The sequence below is a fragment of the Prunus dulcis genome, chromosome 3, assembly GCF_902201215.1.
Source record: "Prunus dulcis chromosome 3, ALMONDv2, whole genome shotgun sequence".
Classification (NCBI taxonomy): domain Eukaryota; kingdom Viridiplantae; phylum Streptophyta; class Magnoliopsida; order Rosales; family Rosaceae; genus Prunus; species Prunus dulcis.
This window is the reverse complement of record NC_047652.1, coordinates 20,959,812-20,977,833: the sequence shown is the minus strand read 5'-3', so window position 1 is coordinate 20,977,833 and position 18,022 is coordinate 20,959,812. Positions and strand designations below refer to the sequence as shown.

The 18,022-nt window shown below is 36.3% G+C and overlaps 3 protein-coding genes and 1 non-coding gene across 7 annotated transcripts; 3 read left to right on the top strand and 1 right to left on the bottom strand.

The window, feature by feature from the left end:
- Positions 1 to 11: 11 nt before the first annotated feature.
- LOC117621971 (myb-related protein 305) lies at positions 12 to 1,092 on the top strand. The gene is made up of 3 exons (XM_034352494.1): positions 12 to 141; positions 229 to 358; positions 469 to 1,092. Exons 1-3 carry the CDS (start codon positions 12 to 14, stop codon positions 1,028 to 1,030), a joined length of 822 nt encoding a protein of 273 aa, XP_034208385.1. The 3' UTR covers positions 1,031 to 1,092.
- A 1,728-nt stretch (positions 1,093 to 2,820) lies between these two features.
- On the bottom strand, positions 2,821 to 2,894 carry TRNAI-AAU. Its single transcript has one exon. It is a non-coding gene; the product is annotated as a tRNA-Ile (tRNA).
- Positions 2,895 to 2,981: 87 nt separating this feature from the next.
- LOC117622814 lies at positions 2,982 to 3,698 on the top strand. The gene is made up of 2 exons (XM_034353593.1): positions 2,982 to 3,154; positions 3,434 to 3,698. The coding sequence occupies exons 1-2, from the start codon at positions 3,042 to 3,044 to the stop codon at positions 3,657 to 3,659; spliced, it is 339 nt and encodes a 112-aa protein (XP_034209484.1). The 5' UTR covers positions 2,982 to 3,041; the 3' UTR covers positions 3,660 to 3,698.
- A 5,731-nt stretch (positions 3,699 to 9,429) lies between these two features.
- LOC117622421 (agamous-like MADS-box protein MADS2) lies at positions 9,430 to 14,049 on the top strand. Of its 4 annotated transcripts, none has more exons than XM_034353085.1 (8): positions 9,430 to 10,125; positions 12,725 to 12,803; positions 12,924 to 12,988; positions 13,067 to 13,166; positions 13,244 to 13,285; positions 13,383 to 13,424; positions 13,499 to 13,638; positions 13,736 to 14,049. In XM_034353085.1, exons 1-8 carry the CDS (start codon positions 9,941 to 9,943, stop codon positions 13,818 to 13,820), a joined length of 738 nt encoding a protein of 245 aa, XP_034208976.1. In that variant the 5' UTR covers positions 9,430 to 9,940; the 3' UTR covers positions 13,821 to 14,049. The 4 variants fall into 4 exon arrangements, with proteins under 4 accessions (XP_034208976.1, XP_034208974.1, XP_034208975.1 ...); XM_034353083.1 differs by having other exon boundaries at positions 12,722 to 12,803; positions 13,736 to 14,047; XM_034353084.1 differs by having other exon boundaries at positions 9,431 to 10,125; positions 12,722 to 12,803; positions 12,927 to 12,988.
- The last annotated feature ends 3,973 nt before the right edge of the window (positions 14,050 to 18,022 follow it).

Sequence of the window (18,022 nt, the reverse complement as noted above, 5' to 3'; positions counted from 1 at the left end):
TGGTAACAATGATGGGTTGGGGATTTGCAGAACAACAAGGATGGAGGAAAGGTCCTTGGACACCAGAGGAAGACAAGCTGCTCAATGAATATGTCAACTTATATGGAGAGGGAAGATGGAGTTGTGTGGCTAAGTGTGCAGGTAATTAAATTAAACTCTCTTAATTAACTTCTAATAATTTCATGTTGTTTTTTTTAAAGCTCAGTTGGGGTTAATTTGTTTTTTCAGGTTTGAACAGGAGTGGCAAAAGTTGCAGACTTAGATGGGTGAATTATCTTAGGCCTGGATTAAAGAGGGGCCATATAACACCTCAGGAGGAAGGCATCATTATTGAATTGCATGCTTTATGGGGTAACAAGTAAGCAATATAATGATGTCCTATGCTTTATCTGTCTGTCTGTGCAGTCTAGCTAGATTAAATAATTATCAAGTACACTCATTTTTATGTGAAATGAATATTGTATACAGATGGTCTACCATTGCTAGATACTTGCCAGGAAGAACAGATAATGAGATAAAGAACTTCTGGAGAACTCATTTCAAAAAGAAAGAGAAATGCACTCAAAAGCAAGAGAAACGAAAAGCTCAAATTCTTCTAGCAAAACAACAACAGGAGCAGCAGCAACAACAACAACTGCAGGAAGATCAAAACCTGAAAATACGAGCCACGCCACAATCGGAAGCAAGCCAAGGAGAAAACATTAACATGACTACTGATCATGAGGCACAAGCAAGGCAAGAGAATAATATGGATCTTATTAGCAGCAGCTACCCCAACTTGGAGGGGGACCAATATTGCTTGCCTGCGTTGATGAACCAAGGAAGTGTAGGGTCTTGGGGGAATATATTAGGAGAAGAAGGCTTATATATGGGGCGCCTCTGGAACTTAGATGATGAGCATGTAAGCGGTCGAATGGATCGAAACACAAGCTTAAGCCAGTGCAACAAATCAGCCATGCAGAATCAAGCAGCAGTTACAGCTTTCTCTTCTGGAGGGGATTACTCTAACACATTCAATAATGGAGGCTAAATCTTCTAAGAATCTAAGAAGGCTGATTTATTATCTATTACTTGGTACCAGATTATGTTATATATCCTAATTAATTAATCCTATGAACTTCTGTATGTTGGTTTATTATTGTACTTGCACTATTGTTAATTTTGATTTACATATAATAAATAAGATTTGTGTAACCAAATGCTCATCCCTCTTTTCTATTCTTTTTATTATTATTATTATTATTCATTACCAATGTTATTTCCATTGCATTTGCCATGTATCAGTCAATCTACAAAGATATTCTTTAAGTTGGTTTGGGATGAGTGATCATTAACAAAGCTGTTTTGTAATTTCCATAAGAAAAAAAGATGTTCCCAAAGAGAGAGAGAACAGAGTTTCATGAATTGATCAGCAGACAATTTTACATAAACTTTTCCTACACATGAAATCATGCTTCTGCAGATCTTTGAGAATTGCAAAAGGATTTAGATATGCAAAGTCAAAATGGCTGTCATTCATATGTATAGTCGGATTGACAGGCTTTATATTGCAATCATGTTCATTTCATACATGCAACAATGGAGAAATCAAAATTGCATGAGCAATGAGAGCCATTATAATAATTTTTTGGTCAAATATTTGTACATCTAATTTCCCAATTTTGACTGGGATTGACTTTTAAAGTGACCAAATCTTGACCAGTCAATGACCAAGTTGAAAGCTGATGGCTGGAGATGATTGACAAGAACATCTTCTTATTGATCGATGAAGCGAAAGGGAGGCGTCTAGTCAACAGTAATATGTATGTAGCAGAAGAGTTTAACCCTGAAACTAATTAAAAGAGCTGAGCCTGACATATATTCATGCATATCCATGAAAAGGCACTTGAAAGTTGAACACTATAAAATTAAAGTGACTACGTTTCATCAATTGGATGGAACTTAGTATATTTAAACTACTTACGTCTAGTGTGCTATATGTGTCATGGCCACTCTTTTTTTTACATTTTCTTTTCGTTACCATCAACCGTAGAGAGAGATATGCATGCAAATGGTTGGTTCCTAAAATTTCAAAGCGACCCAAAATCTTACCGCTTCTTAGAGTTTTTTTTTCAGTGAGTAAAAGTTCAGGAGAAGATTGGCTATTCTCACTACCAGCTGCTATCGATATGAATTTATATAGAAAATTACATATCGTGCACCAATAAGAACTGTTGGCAGCGGGACTCAAACACTAGTGAAGCTACACACAGTGCAAAAACCTTATCAACAGATGGTGATGACAAGAATTGTTAAAAAGATAGGTGATGACAAGAATTGGTAAAAAGATAGATGGTGATAAAATTGAATAGTAATTACCAATCAATAACATAAAAACAAATAGTTCTCATTAAAAAACAAAAATCGAACGTAAGTGAGTTATATATATATATTTTTTCTTTTTGACAAAACGATGTTCTAACCACTCTAATAAGTAGGTTACATGTTTTTTTTTTCTTTTTGACAAAACCATATTCTAATTACTCTAATGTATGAATAGGAAGATCGAGATCATATGTAAAGAGGACATATACACCTCCTTTTCCTTAGCAAATTGAACAAGACACAAATGCAAGTGGGTTACGTGTAAATTAGTGAATTAGAAATAAGTTTTGGGTTCCCAAAATGCCAAGAGACAAAAAATGGGCCATTTAACACAACGTGAGATGGGACTTGGAATGTGTAGGTCAAGCCCGCTAAGACAATAGTTTTCAACCCATGACAAAGCCTAGGCCATGGTGAAATGACCAAAATGACACGAAGAAAAACAAAACAAAAAGTTGGCCCATGCAGGTCTCGAACCTGCGACCTTCGCGTTATTAGCACGACGCTCTAACCAGCTGAGCTAATAGGCCGTTGATGCTTTCTCGAGCCCCGAGAAGAATATTAACCGACCAATAATCTGAAAGTTCAGATAAGGTGGTTAATATCAGTTATCAGCAAGAGCTGGGACAGGAAAACAGAGAGAGAGAGAGAGAGAGAGAGAGAGAGAGAGAGCAAAAATGAATAACATAACGGCAAGCGAGCTGGCGGGTTTTGGAGTTGGGGCTCTGCTCCTCTGTGCCACCATTGCTGCCCCAAAGGTCGACGCTTTCATCTCTGCCTCTCAGCGCAGGTAAGTACCCATTTCCAAAATTCATCACAAAAGGCTTGTCTTTGACTCTTTCTAATGTTTGAGTTCATTTCAGCTCCATTATCTTCATCAAGTTGTAATTAGTTTCAAAGAATTGGATAAATATCCTTGTAATGAAATTTTTTCATGTGGGTTAAAAATCAATTTCAATTCAATAAAACTCCATTTTCAGTTTCTACTTGCTTGTGGGATTTGTGTATTATGTATTTGTGCATTCTGATTTATGTGTGCTGTATATGAATGAATCCTTTGAATATTCAGTTCTTTGGGAATGTGCAAGAGATGTGGCAATCTGAGGATGATAGCATGCTCAAGATGCAAAGGAGTTGGATTAATCAAAGAAGGTGGTGTGTTTGGTTTAAATCTCATTGATGACTTCTATGAATCGGTTGGGGGTAGTGATTCGAAAGTAAGATCCATTTCTTGCACCAACTGTAACGCTAGAGGTCATTTTAGCTGCCCTGATTGCTCTAAAACATCTGTTTGAGTTTGTTTAAGTCATCTAAATTAAAATTTTCTTACGCTAGTTGTGCTATCTTAAAATGATTTATCAATGTCCAATGATATAGAGCAAGGAAGTTTATGAACCCACTTTAGACAGTAGAGACATATACATTACAAAATCGTTTTTATGTTGATATCACAGATAATGTCAATTCTAGAGACTGCATATTTATTACCCTGCTCCCTAGCAAGATGAATCCCCCAAATGAATCATATTCATCTTTGGTAAATCTGATGTTATGCTTATGCTTGAATTTGATTTGATGCCCTATACACAAGAAGTCAGGGTGCCTTATACAGAATTCATCTAAGGGTCAGACGAAAAGCATCCCCTCTCCCCTCCGGCGGCCTCTGTTATTGATTTCTTTTGTGGTCAGTAGATATAGTGGCTTATATTTGCTGAAGGTGTTCCTTCTGTTGCATGTTTAATGTGATATGAGTTTTCCAGTCAATTTGGTTTTTGATTAGGAGTAGCATCATACGTCTCTTGAGTTTGAGCTAGGAAATATCTGCTTAACTTTAGGCTATAAGATGTGCTGTGTTGTAAGACGAAATGGTAGATAACTTTTGTTGGATATTTATGCGAAATTACTAAGAAGCGGCTTGCGAGCTGGAAGAGAACTAGATCAGTCAGTGGTCCTTATTGGAGTCGTAGTAAAAATGGAAGCTTTTGCCAAAGATAGCAACTCAGTAGGAAAGTATATATAACCCTTTGAAATTCATACAAAGGTTCTTTGAATGGATACCAGGTTAGCACGCGTTATCCATTTCTCATACAAACTTTATAGCACTTAGTATATGTCTTGAATGTGAGCATTAGTTGGAAGAAATAGAAAAAATGATCTCAAAACTGGTAGTGATTTTCCCTCCTACCATGGTAAGTGGTCACCATTTTTACTTCCACACATTATAGGCAGAGTATAAGTAAAAATGTGGATGAGCTTTCGGGGGCGGCGGGGGGTTCATATTTCTGAAACCTACCCTCTGTAACAAACTTATACTACATGTGGCTGTGGTTTGACAAAATGCCTCTAAGATTCTGAAATTTGCACACACATAGCAACAACCCTTGAACTTGAAGTTGAAGTGGACTTGTGAGACATACATACCCCAAAAAGAAAGCCTCTTATCTTATATCTATTGAGTTGTATTGTGGCAAAGCTTTAAAGCACAGCACCATTTGTTAGTTGGAAAAATCAAATCTCAATCTCATTTGTGCTATGCTGCATTTCCAAACGAGGGACCCTGTAGGAACTCAGAGATGTTGCGAAGTGACAAGGCACACCATGAATCAGCTATTGCCTGTTGTTTGGTGCATGGAGCAGCTGTGAATTCAATTAATTGGATTGCCCAATTTGACTAAATTCACTGATATGATAATCCTGCACTAGTTGAATGCATTTGGCAAGCCCCTGCTATATGCAATGTTGATCAGGTTTAGGTGCAAAGTCTTGATCGGTGAAAGCTACTATTCCAACGATATCGGAACAAAATTACATATTTCTTTTGTAAATTTTGGTCAGGAAATAAATACCCTAACCCTTGAAATCTCTACGAGGAGGAGGTGAAGGTGAAATAAATCTCTATGAGGAAGTGAAGGTTAAATCCAAATGAATTACTAAATAAATGGGATACAAAAAGAAAAGAAATCAAAGTTTTTCTAATTTCATTATTTATCTTATTCACCCCATACACCTTCATTAACTTTCCAGTGCAAAATTTATCTTCGTATGAAATTACTTCAAAAGACTATGGAAATAAAATCTAGAGTCTTACTGCCATGGCCATGGCAATGTAGTGCTCCTCAATTAATGAAAACTACTCGATTGCATCTAAAGTATTATGAAATTGAAGGGAATTCCAAGATTCTAATTCGAATTCTCAAGAAACAAATCCCAGCTCCTCGGGCAATTCGAATAATCAATCATATGCACAATATTTGGTACTTACTACAAAATTATACTCATCTCTCTTTTTAGCATATTTATCGAGAAGCTAATATGGTAGCGGATCTTTTTGATAATATTTTTCATCATCTTCTTATGAGTATTAGTTATAGAATTAACTTTGATTTGTACGGTTATCAGATCCATCGCGGATTTTTTTGAAATACTTTTCTTTTAAAAATAAAAATAAAAATTGCTAGTTTACCGTTTACCAATAGACCTGAGTGCCGTAATAATAAAAGAGGCAAAGGAGTTGCTTTTCCCAGCACGCGTCCGATAAGACGTCCGATTGCGAAAACATCCATTAGTCTTATTTCCGTTGTCATTTCGCGACACGTGTACTTGCGGGGTCTTTCACTATTCCAGGTAAACGCCGTTGGGAGTGTACGGACGACTGGCCAAGGTTTTGCAATCAATCATGTCCGTCACCTGGCACTGTTCTGAACCCCCAATCCCTGATCGACACATAGGTGGAAGAGTCCTGCTTTGACACTAAAGCAGTAACTTTGGACTTGGAAAACAGCGTTTCTCCTCTAAAACCAACAGACACTCGAAACATAAAACGATCTTCCTATGGAAACGCGTGTTTAACTGGTTTAAGTTCGATTTGGCTTTTGCTTGGCCGCATCATCACTATCTTTTAGGAACTCAATTTCTTTTCTCAAATAATAAACTTTACGCACAAAATTCTCAACTTTAATTTAATTGCATTTGGTTATTGTTAGTTTACATTAAGGACTAACTTAAAATTATAAGAGACTTATAACTTAAGTGGTTAAAGAAAAGTTACGTTTGTGTTTGAAATCGCTTATATGAAAAAAAAAAACGATTAAGTAAAAATGCATTAACATGTGGGCTAACTTAAAAACAGGATTAACAATCCAAGAACACATGTTTACAAAATATTAGGTTATATTTGACCAATATTTTACTTAAACTGGATTAATGCTTATTATTAGGCAGGGTCTAAGTTTTGAAGCAACGGTGGACATAAATATAGTCTTTGGAGGAGGGGGTCAAATCATTCATATATTCCACGATAAATTAATGAGGAATAATTTAGGGTGGGGTCCATTGAATAATTGTGCTCATGCATCTTTAATCATATGATACATATATACCCATGGCCAAGCATGGAACTTCAAATGTCCGTCCTCCTCCTTCTAGCTTACCAAACACTAGCCTTTCTTTAACTCTACATGTATTCCTTACAAAACAGACATTGAGTCATGTCACCAACTTTTATAAATATAACTCCATTGCTGATATTTTAGCTCACTTAGGTTAACTTTTTTCTTAATTAGGTGCTAATATTGTGCTTATTATGTATCCTATGAAAATACATACATTATGCGAAAGATGAGGTATTTCTACAAGAGTTATATATGGAAATTTTTTTAATACAAGCAATAGTCGGGAAGGGGAATTTAAACATATAATCTTAGTTGCAGAGGCTTGAGAGGAAGATAATATATTTCCTATGACATTTTTGCCCCCTTGTGTAGCAATCAACCCATTGTGATAGGGAGTGGTGGGGATTCATGGACCTCTCAAAATGCGAATATTATTCTTATTCGAAAAACTGATCTAATCTAATTTCGCAAACCTACCCATCGCAAGAAAAAAAAATCTCTCCCACCACCTACCCCTATTTTTTCTTCCATTTCTTCTTTGTTGTGGCCGCAGACATTGCGTCACATTGAACACATATGCCTTATATGTTCCATCAGTTGGCGCGGTGCTTGAAAGAAAATCACACATCTTTTTCCAGTTTTGGTATTGGATTATTATTCTACCCCCCCATATGGGTTGTATTACTCATAGGGCAATATGGTGGTGAATTGACCAAACCACCCATTCTCGAGTACATGCTTTTTCTTCCTTGACCACACAATGTGAATATGCCCTTTTGTTTTTGTACCAGCACAAGTGGTTTGCCCTCTGGTCCAAGCAATGCAGCATTTATGGCTTTGTAGCATCACAACTTAACTAATCCTTGGCATTCTATTTATGCATCTTGTGGACTCTTCATCTTGATCGTACTTTTTAATTTCATACAATCAATGCCAGTCCTTGGATGAGGATCTGCCATAACTATATATATATATATGTATGTATGTATGTATGTATGTGTGTGTGTATGTATATATATATATATATATGGTTAGGTTAAGTACGATTTCGAAGACTTTTTTCCTTTCTTTTTCTTGAAATGGATCTTTCAATATCTAAACATAGTGGTTCAAACTGGTTATTGTCTTTTACATTTGTGTAGTTATACTTTGTTTGGGGTTACATTCTAGCTCAGAAGTATTGCATTGATCTTCTCAGACCAAAAACATTACAACTATAAATTTATAAGCAACACTTGAAACGAGGATCCCTAGAGGTAAATCTATTTATTTGAAAGCCGCTTGAGCTAAAACTCATGGACAATTCGTAATTTGTATTATACACACATAAACCTTGATCGCTTTAGCCATAATTAAGTTATATATATTTTTATACAAGTGATATTGAGGGAGGTGGGATGCCGAACACAATACCTCAAGTGCAAAGGTAACAGCTCTTATACCGCTACTTGAACTAACCCATGCCTTTTATATTATTTTTAGTTATACTGTTTTTTTTTCCTTTTCCGCTAAATTATGTAATATTGAAGTTTTTATCAAAAATAGCCAAATTTTACCCCTTATTTTCATAAATGTCAGTTAAATTTTTTTTTTCAAAAATAGCAAAAAACTCACTTAAATAGACTCAAATGCCCTCAAAACTAAAACCACGTAAACCTATATTGTATCTTAAAACTAAAGCTCCAAAAAAATAAAACTTGCAATCTTTGTTTTCATTTGATTTTCAACATATAATCTCCCTTATGTTTCGATCAATGTTATATCATTGAAGGACTTGAACCATGAAGCTTCCCTACATTGCCCCCAAGCCTATATATCTTTCACTGAGTTGTATAGCAGTACAACTGCTGGTACAAGCGTAAGTTATTTGAATCATGATCACCATATGTTTGCTCAAAGTCCCGTGTTTGATGATGCCCTTCTAATTGCTTCGATGGTACCTTCCTGTTCCAATGATATAACATTGATCGAAACATAGGGGAGTTTACAGGTTGGAAATCATATTCATGGTTCAATCCTCCAATGATATAATTGATTGAAACTTTGTTTTTATTTTTGAAATCAAATTGAAAACAGAGATGCAGGCTTTGCTTTTTAGATTGATGTGGGTTTTAGTTTTGAGGGCATTTGAGTATTTTTAAGTGAGTTTTTTTTGCTGTTTTTTTGTAAGTTTTTATAAAAATTGACATTTATGAAAGTAGGAGGTAAATTTTGGTTATTTTTGATAAAAACTCGTAATGTTGCAGAAACTTAGTCTCACAAATATTTTTCTATTTTATTTAAGGGGGGTTTTTTTTCTCAAAAGAAAGATTAAGCCAGTGAAGAACAAACACGTGGAGATCTGTTTTAAGGTAGATGAGGACGTTCAACAGTATATCATACAAGCCTCTTATTTATTAAGTATTTATGTCAAACAATTACAAATTACCACGCGCCATACTGCACGTAATATTAGATATAGCATAGATATATTTTCAGATACATATATTTTTTTGATGAAATGAGTTTAGCTTGAATATGACATGATGCAAAATTTATGAATTGATGCATATAATTTGGCAAAAAGTAGACGTGAATTTTCACTTTCAGAAAAAAAGTCTTGTTGAGTTAGGAAGACACAGTAAGTAATAAATGGAGATATGGAGACATACAGACAAAGCCAAACGCGCTCAAGCTGTGATTGGTTGTTGAGTTCTCTCTCAGCACAAAGAAACAGTACAAAAGAAAGAAAAGAAGAGATTTTATACGAAACTAGAAAGAACACCAACCCTAAATTTCATTTCAGAGTTTCTGGGTGTAGATTTAGAACCTCAGGTTAAAAGCCAAAACTCAGGAGAGAGAACTTAAACTCTAAGCTACAAGACAAGCTCTGATCTTTCTCTTTCTCTCTCTCTCTCTCTCTCTCTCTCTCTCTCTCTCTTATCTTTCTTTAGGGTTTTCCACTGAGTGAGTATCTTTCTCTTGTTTTACACAAATTTGGTTACAGTTTGGTACTGACATAGAAAAGGAGGATCAGCTTGTACCAAGGAGAGAGAGAAGAACAAGAAAAGGGAAAGAAAATATTGTGGAGATCAAAACTTTGATATATAGAAAAAAAGAAATTAAAATATATAAAAAAGGGAAAGAAAATTAAAAGGGGTGTGTGTGTGGTTGATTGGGTGGATAATATTTTAGCTGGCAAGGACATGGGGAGGGGAAGAGTGGAACTCAAGAGGATAGAGAACAAGATAAACAGGCAAGTCACATTTGCAAAGAGAAGAAATGGGCTTCTGAAGAAAGCCTATGAGCTCTCTATTCTCTGTGATGCTGAGGTTGCTCTCATCATCTTCTCTAACCGTGGCAAGCTCTATGAGTTCTGTAGCAGCTCTAGGTAAATTTTAGTAAATCAACACACATCATTCACTCACTCACTCTCTCTCATCTCATTTCTTCTTTCTAGATTTATATGAGTTGGATCTGTTTAATTATACTCTCTAGTTTCTTTGATTTCTTCATGGGGGTTTTTGGGATCCATATGATCTTACTTTTACAAGTTCAAGCTTGCATCTTTCATATACAAAGTTTCTCTCTTTTTGGTTTGATTAATTTATTTCATAAGGCTGATGATATAAATTCTTTATTTCTTCATGGGTTTCATTATTAGGATCCATATGAGATCTTTGCTTCCACAAGTGCAAAAGCTTATCACAAAGTTTCTCTCTTTTTTGTTCAATTTAATTTTTAAAGCTATGTTGGAAATATTAATTACTCATGATGATGCATATTTTAATTTCCATTTCTTCTTCTTTTCCTCTTGTGATTTATTGAAGCTTCAAAAAAAAAGAAAAAAAAAATTGGATGTTCATCTAATTCTATTATTATCTGATTTCACAAAGTGATATTTTGTTCAAATTTTTTGGGTACTAAATCTTGCATTACTGGATCTGAATCACAAGGATTCCCTATTCTTTTTCTCTTTGGAGTTTTTTTTCCCCTAGTATATATATGGTTCTTCATGGACAGAAAATATTGTCCCTTTTGTTTTTGGTAGCTAAAAAAATATTGCCTTTGATTTCTCCCCTTTGCCTACCTTAGAATTAAAATTTATATAATTAGATACAAATTAAGAGTTAAACTTAATTATCTTTTGCACTAACTTGTTCTGGTTCCCTTTGTGTGAATGGATTGAGTGAAAGAGAGAATTGGCGGATTGGTTGCAAAGGTGTGTGTGAGTATCAAAAGCCTGAGATCATGATGATCCTATATTTCTTTTGGTATAGAATTTCGGACTCGGAGTTCAATGGCATGGCTAGAGAATTTAAAGTTCCTTCTTCTGATTGTCTTGGTCTGAAATCCGTATAAAATTGACACATCTATCAATGAAGAAAACCCTATCTATTATACAGCGGACAACCAGTGACTTCTTTCAATTCATGAACTTTGGAAAAAAGTTTTTTTCTTTTTGCTTGGCCACTTCTTAAAGAAAAGTGTGTGGTGAACCATTTGTTGCATTCAAGATTTGTTCAGTTTTTTTTCTTTGTTTATTGTTATATGTAAATTATACTTTTGATTGTGCATATGAGCGAACATTCTAGGGTTTTGACATGTTTGATATGTGATAAGCATAAGCCAACCATAACCACGAAGTTGGGATTGAACAGGTCTAATGCAACAGATCGTTTACAAATTTGCAAAAGATTGAAGTTTCTTGAGAATTAGTCAACTTTTGTTTCATCATATATATGAAAAGGAAATCATGAATTGTTAGAGCTGTCAGTCATGAACTTGGTTCAAGGAAAGAGAGGTTCACGAATATACGAGTGACAAGCATGGCTGTGGTGATGTTTATGATCAATTAATTTGCTTGTCATTATCTTTTTCTTTTAATATAATTCTTTTGTTTGGCTTAACTGAAATGATGACTACTAACATAAATCCATTTACTCTAATACTAAAATAAGATTTTTTGGGTTCATGTTTTCTTGTAATTAGGATGTAGAGCAAAATGTTATTGTCAAATTGTTTGATGAGAGATTCTCCAATAAATATTTTATGTTAAGGATTTTGGATTGCATGTATGTTGCATATTAAATCTACCAACACATCTAATGAATGCAATCCGACGGCCAAGATTAAAAATATGTAACTAATAATCTTTAACTTAAATACTTATTGGAGAATTCCCCTTGTTTGATATGTAAGTTTTAATTCATCGACATGTATAATCTTGCTTGAATGCATCCAGACGTAATTAGAAAACATAATGCATAAAATTGCCTATCATGACACCTCTTCTTGTTTAATGTACAAAATTTTAAACCCTTCTCGAGTAAGATGAGCAAATTCCTCGATTTGTTGTTTGACATGGAATGGTTTATGTGATGGAGTACTCTACTCTCTATAATATGACCTCTTCTTGTTTAACGTACAAAAAAGGAGTTGGAAATCGATTCTTTATCACTAGTTGTTGCTTCCATCGAAGCATGGAAATCAACTATAGCTTGTTCTTATTGTGTCATATTAAAACTTTTTCTTTTAGAGTATCATTTTTCAAAACTTTTAATTCTCTTCAGCTATTGCTTGTAAGTATAAATTGGAGTATGAATGTTTATTTTAGTGAATATAAATATATATATATATACTTTATGCAATCATTTGTCAAATGGCTAGTGGTATTTTGGATATAGGTGTCTTTTGGTGGGAAAATAGTTCTACAACATGGTTATAGATGTTCCTAAAGTGCCATATAGGGTAGGGTTTCCTAATTTTAAAGCAACAACCATAGATTGAGTAGGCTTCACAAATTGGTCAGCCTTCACAATTTAAGGTCTGCAGATTCTGCAAAGTAAAGTGCAAGGCAGAAAGAAGAAGTTTAATAATGTTCTTCTCATACATAAAATTTTGAATCTTTAATTCATTTTCAGTAGTATCCTAATTGGCTCTTTTTTCTTTTTCCTTTTGCTTTTGCCCTGCGCCTTCTTCTTCAGCAGCATACTCAAAACACTGGAAAGGTATCAGAAGTGCAGTTATGGTCAAGTGGAAGTCAACAAACCTGCCAAGGAACTTGAGGTAGCACCTAAATTGCTACTTTGCCATATTATATATATAAACTTTTACTTTGCTTTTGGAATGTGGCTTATAGATGATCATATAATAGAATGCGGCTAATACATTTTCGTTCATGCGTAGCAGAGCAGCTACCGCGAGTACTTGAAACTGAAAGGTCGATTTGAGTCCCTACAACGAACTCAGAGGTACTTACTTTGTAAATTATAGAATTAGCTGACTTGATTAGTTAACTCATTAATCATTTCTCCTTATATATTCTGTAGAAACCTTCTTGGAGAAGACTTGGGTCCCTTAAACACAAAGGAGCTTGAGCAGCTTGAGCGTCAACTGGAGTCCTCCTTGAAGCAAGTTAGGTCCACTAAGGTAACATATCAACTTCAATAATTTACATTTACATGCAGATGTTGCTGCATTAATTGTTATCTCATCTTGTTATGCAGACTCAGTATATGCTGGACCAACTTTCTGACCTTCAAAATAAGGTACACATATATAAATATGCCTCCATGTCTTGAAGATATCATCAAGGCATTGCAATTTCATGTGGTTATAATATTAATTAACTTGTTCTAATTACAGGAACAAATGTTAATAGAAGCAAACAGGGATTTGTCATTGAAGGTAATTTCAAAACAAAACCATGAAAACATAGAACCAATTTACATAATACATTGAATTTTATTACCATATTGCAGTTGGATGACATTAGTTCAAGAAACCAAATTAGACAATCATGGGAAGGTGGAAACCAGGGGGGTATGGCATATGGGAGCCAGCATGCTCAATCTCAAGGGTTCTTCCAGCCCTTGGATTGCAATCCCACCTTGCAAATAGGGTAAAGATTTAATTTTTAAGTAATTAATCTTAATTAGTGTGTTTTAAACTTGATTAATAGCCATATATATCCTAATTGATTAACTTCGAATTTGCAGGTACTCTAATGTGGGGTCAGAGCAGATGAGTGCCACAACTCATGCCCAACAAGTCAACGGTTTCATCCCAGGATGGATGCTGTGAGATAAATCCTCATATCAGTCATAAAAGCTTGCCAAGTATATGCTTCTTTAGCTGGCAGTATAAAATTTCATGTAACTTATTTTCACATAAAATCAGCAGTGGCTGAATTTCAGGGGACCTTTGAAAGGCCTAATATCCTTTTAACTTGTTTCACAAGGGGCTTGCAAGAAATTTAATTACAATATTGGGAACTTATTTCTTACTTTAACTATCCTTTGCTTTGCTTGTATAATATTCTTTTCTCAAAGAAGAGCTTGTTCTTTTCTCATCCGGGTCCAGTGCCACTCAGAGCTAAAACAAAACATAATTTGGAAGAAAAGAAAAGAGAAATTGTTTGGGCTGAAAAGGGAAAAAAAAACCCTTTTATGGATTTCAACTCATAATGGGCCTTAGGCTGCTGGAATTCATAGAATTAAACACCTAGAGGTATAGGCCCAAGGTCAATCAGGCCCAACATTTCTAATTTTCCAGAATAAAGCCATTGTTTATAACTCAAAATTGCTTTCACCCGGTTAATGGCGCGATTATCCAAGTTAAAACTCAAAGTTGACTTCGACAGCTAGGAAAAGTCAGACAATGAAGTGAAAGGTTGAGCAACCTCATTAAATGCGATTTGAACCATGAAGGTATACTACACCAATTGGTTGAAGAAAATGCCATGTTGGGACAAGCCACCATCGACAGTGCAGAAATCAATGTACTGGTTCACCATTTTAAATCGCAAAGAAAGAAATGATACATACTCAACCATGTTTTCACCAAGCATGCAAATTCAAGAACCAAGGAGCCTATAAATAGATGCATAGCACAACTCTCAACACATAGCTTTTCTCTCATAAACAAACTTCACACTCGGTCAAGACTTGATCTCGTTGAACTCAACAAACCTCTCTTGCACCAAGAGATCCAGTTGACAACTCCTGAGTTATATTTTTTAGTTTATTGCTTTGCCAACACTTGGTATCGACTCCTAGTTGCTAGGCTTTGTTCATTTTAAGCAATAGTACTTCAATTTATCAAATTTACTTGTTCGTTTACATTCAAATTTATGACTGCAATGAATTAAATCAAGAAATCCTCAATTCTGAGTTGTTTTCCTGTCATTTTACTTTAAGTTTGCATTGATAATGAAATGAGTAGAGAAATCTTAAGTTCCAAATCATGTCTTTCAATTGAATTTAAGTTTAAAAGTGTTTATTTTAGCATTTATTACTTGTTTTCCCTCATATCAGATTGAAAAAAGCTAGAAATTGGCTCCATACTTTGCAATTTGATCTACTCATATCTAGCCCGATTAGGACATCTCTAGCCTAATCAGGGGCTAATTCTTCAGGATTTCACCTGTACCAGCTTATAAAAGTAGAATTTAAAAAGTCCTTAAGTCATACAATGACAGGACCCGAATCAAATTCCGCTTTGGAATTCGAGTCCAACCCTGTGCATGTCCGACACTTGGCAAATGTCGGGCACAAAAGGCCTATTTGCCCTTTTTCTTAAAATTTTGACTTTGACTTCTACCGAAATTTCGGCAGAGTCTCCCCTATATTTCGTTCAATCCAAAACTTACACCTGTCACAACGAGCATAATTATCTAACAACCAACAGCCAGCACTTCACTCAACAAGTCAAAAGTTCCATTCCCGCTCTAGGGCAACATATCAGAGCAATTTAATAGTTTACGAATCACTTAATTATTTTACATACCAACACTTTTGAACCAAAAGGCGCGGAAGTCACGATGGCCCGGTGGTGGATGTCTTGTGCACGCTACAGCCTGGGGGCGCAAAATAGTTGAAAGTGTGAGTGGACCAAAAGTAAAGGTTCATAAAATATCTAAGAATATACTAACCCCCCCATTGTAAAAATAGTGAAATAAATCTAAATACGTATTCTGCATTTAAAGCATATTAAACTCAAGGCATTATATGTAAATCATATTTGAACTCGATAATTCTCGCATAAAAACAATGAAATCAAATGCAGTTGAGTAAAACTGAATATCTAAACTATCTTTGAAACATATTAAACTCAGCGCAGTTTCATATTTATAGAAATATATGCAATCGCTTTCAAGAGCAATAAAACTTGCATGAAAGCATTGAAATCCAAATTTGCATAAAAGCACTAAAATTAAACCTGCAATAAAGCAATGTACTCAAAACTTGAATTTAAGCATTGCAATCAATCAAAACTACCACTCGGATGTACCCCTGTAATTCCGTCAATTCCCCTGGCAGGTCTCGACGACACATAGTCTATCCGAGCCGCAAATCCTGGCAGGATACAGGGGACTATAGTTAGCCTGATCCGCTGGCAGGTCTCGGTGACACACAGTCAACTCGAGCCGCTCTAGTAGGATTCAGGGGACCGTAGTCAGCCTGATCCGCAATCCTGGCAGGTCTCGGGGACACAAAGTCAGCTGAGCCGCAAATCCTGGCAGGTCTCGGGACACGAAGTCTGCCGAGCCGCAAATCCTAGCACTCACGGTCCGAGCGTCCCCGAAACTCGTGAGGCAATGTCAAGTGCACTGGCAGAACTGTAAATAGACTGGATGTCCGTAGACATCGGTCCATCTGAGGGTAATCACCAAAAACGGGTACATGGTGGTTTTAAAATAAATTACTTTAGGAAAGTCTGATAAATAACTGTAATAAAAAATTATGCTGCTATCTTATCTGATACAAGCCTCAAACTCTGTTTCTATAACTTTATAGCATGTGCAATTAAGCAACATAGGATTATAGAAATATTACTGTACTAATCATGCTCGGAAACTTTCAATAAAACTTATTCAAGATCAAATATGAAATTTAATTATAAAAACCATTTAGAAAAGAAAAGTCCACTCACTCCTGGTCCGAGCTAGCTAGACCTCCTGTAGGTCTCTTCTGCAGGTCTGCCTGGTCCCGGATGCCTGGGTAAACCATCAGGAATATTTAATTAATAAAACTGCTCGGTATAACTTTTTAAGTAAAACCCTGACCCCCGATTTCTAGAAGTGCGTGTACTAACTTTAAAGTCATTTTTCTGTCCACTTAGGCATTTCAGATATTTAAAATCGTCTGAAAAGACTCGAGACTTCATTAAGCGATAAACTTCCACCTAGGTCGAGACAAAACCCCGTGGGGTCCACGACCTCCAATGACCAATATGAGAATTCCTTTAAGTTCCTCACGTTTAAGGAACCATATCCTTCAAGTTTGGTCTGAAACTGACGATCGGATTGACCACGATCGTGAAATCATACAATTCCCAAACCCTAGCCCCAGGGTTCGCGATTTCGAGTATCCGGGACTCCGATTCACAATCCGTCGAATTCTACACGATCCTGAAATTATTTGAAACAACATATCCGAAATTGAGCGCGATCCAACGGTTCGACGATACTGCACCCCGGAATCGCTCAATATGAAAAATCCGTTCGGGGCTCAAACGGACTCCAAATTGGGATCCGTGAAATCCTACGCGCTCGTGACAACATGAGGATCGCAAAAATAAAAAGAATTGCTACTGTACCCTCACCTACGCACCCCAGCACGCGCCGACAGCGATGGGTGTCTAAAGCGATTTCGGCTCGCCGGAAAAACTCAAAACCAAGGCTCCAAACTTCTATCCTAGGTAAAACACCCCATTTAGAGCCATTTTTGTTCTTGGACATACCCTGAAAAGTGGCCGGAAGTGGCCGAAAATAGAGGCCGAAAATCGGCTAAAACTTCAATCTCAAAAATCCGATGGATACACTACAAATCGATCTAATCCGACCCAACAGGCAGCTAGAGCAGCTCGAGAGGTTCAAGATCCATACCTGGGTCGACGAAAATGGTGGCCGGAGGAGGGAGATCGGCGGCCTTGAAGTTTCGGTGAGTTCCCGTCGCTTTTCTGCAATTTTCGGCCAGCACAAGCCGTGCCGCCGGCGGGGAAGGGTCAGGAAAGGTAGGGGACTCGACCGCGGTTCCATCGCCACCGGTCCCGTGGCCGGTGGTGCCCTGAGGCGGCGCCAGCAAGCTCTGGAAGGCGGCGGGCAGTTTCGCGCGAAAGGAGAGAGAGCTGGCTGGTTTTTATAGATCCAACTTTGAAATATTTACGGTTATGCCACTGAGACTCTTTTGATCATAACTTTCTCGTTACAACTCTGATTCGGGCCCACTACGTGTCTATGAACTCGTTTTACCGTGCTCTATGCAATGGCGTAAGCGGAATTA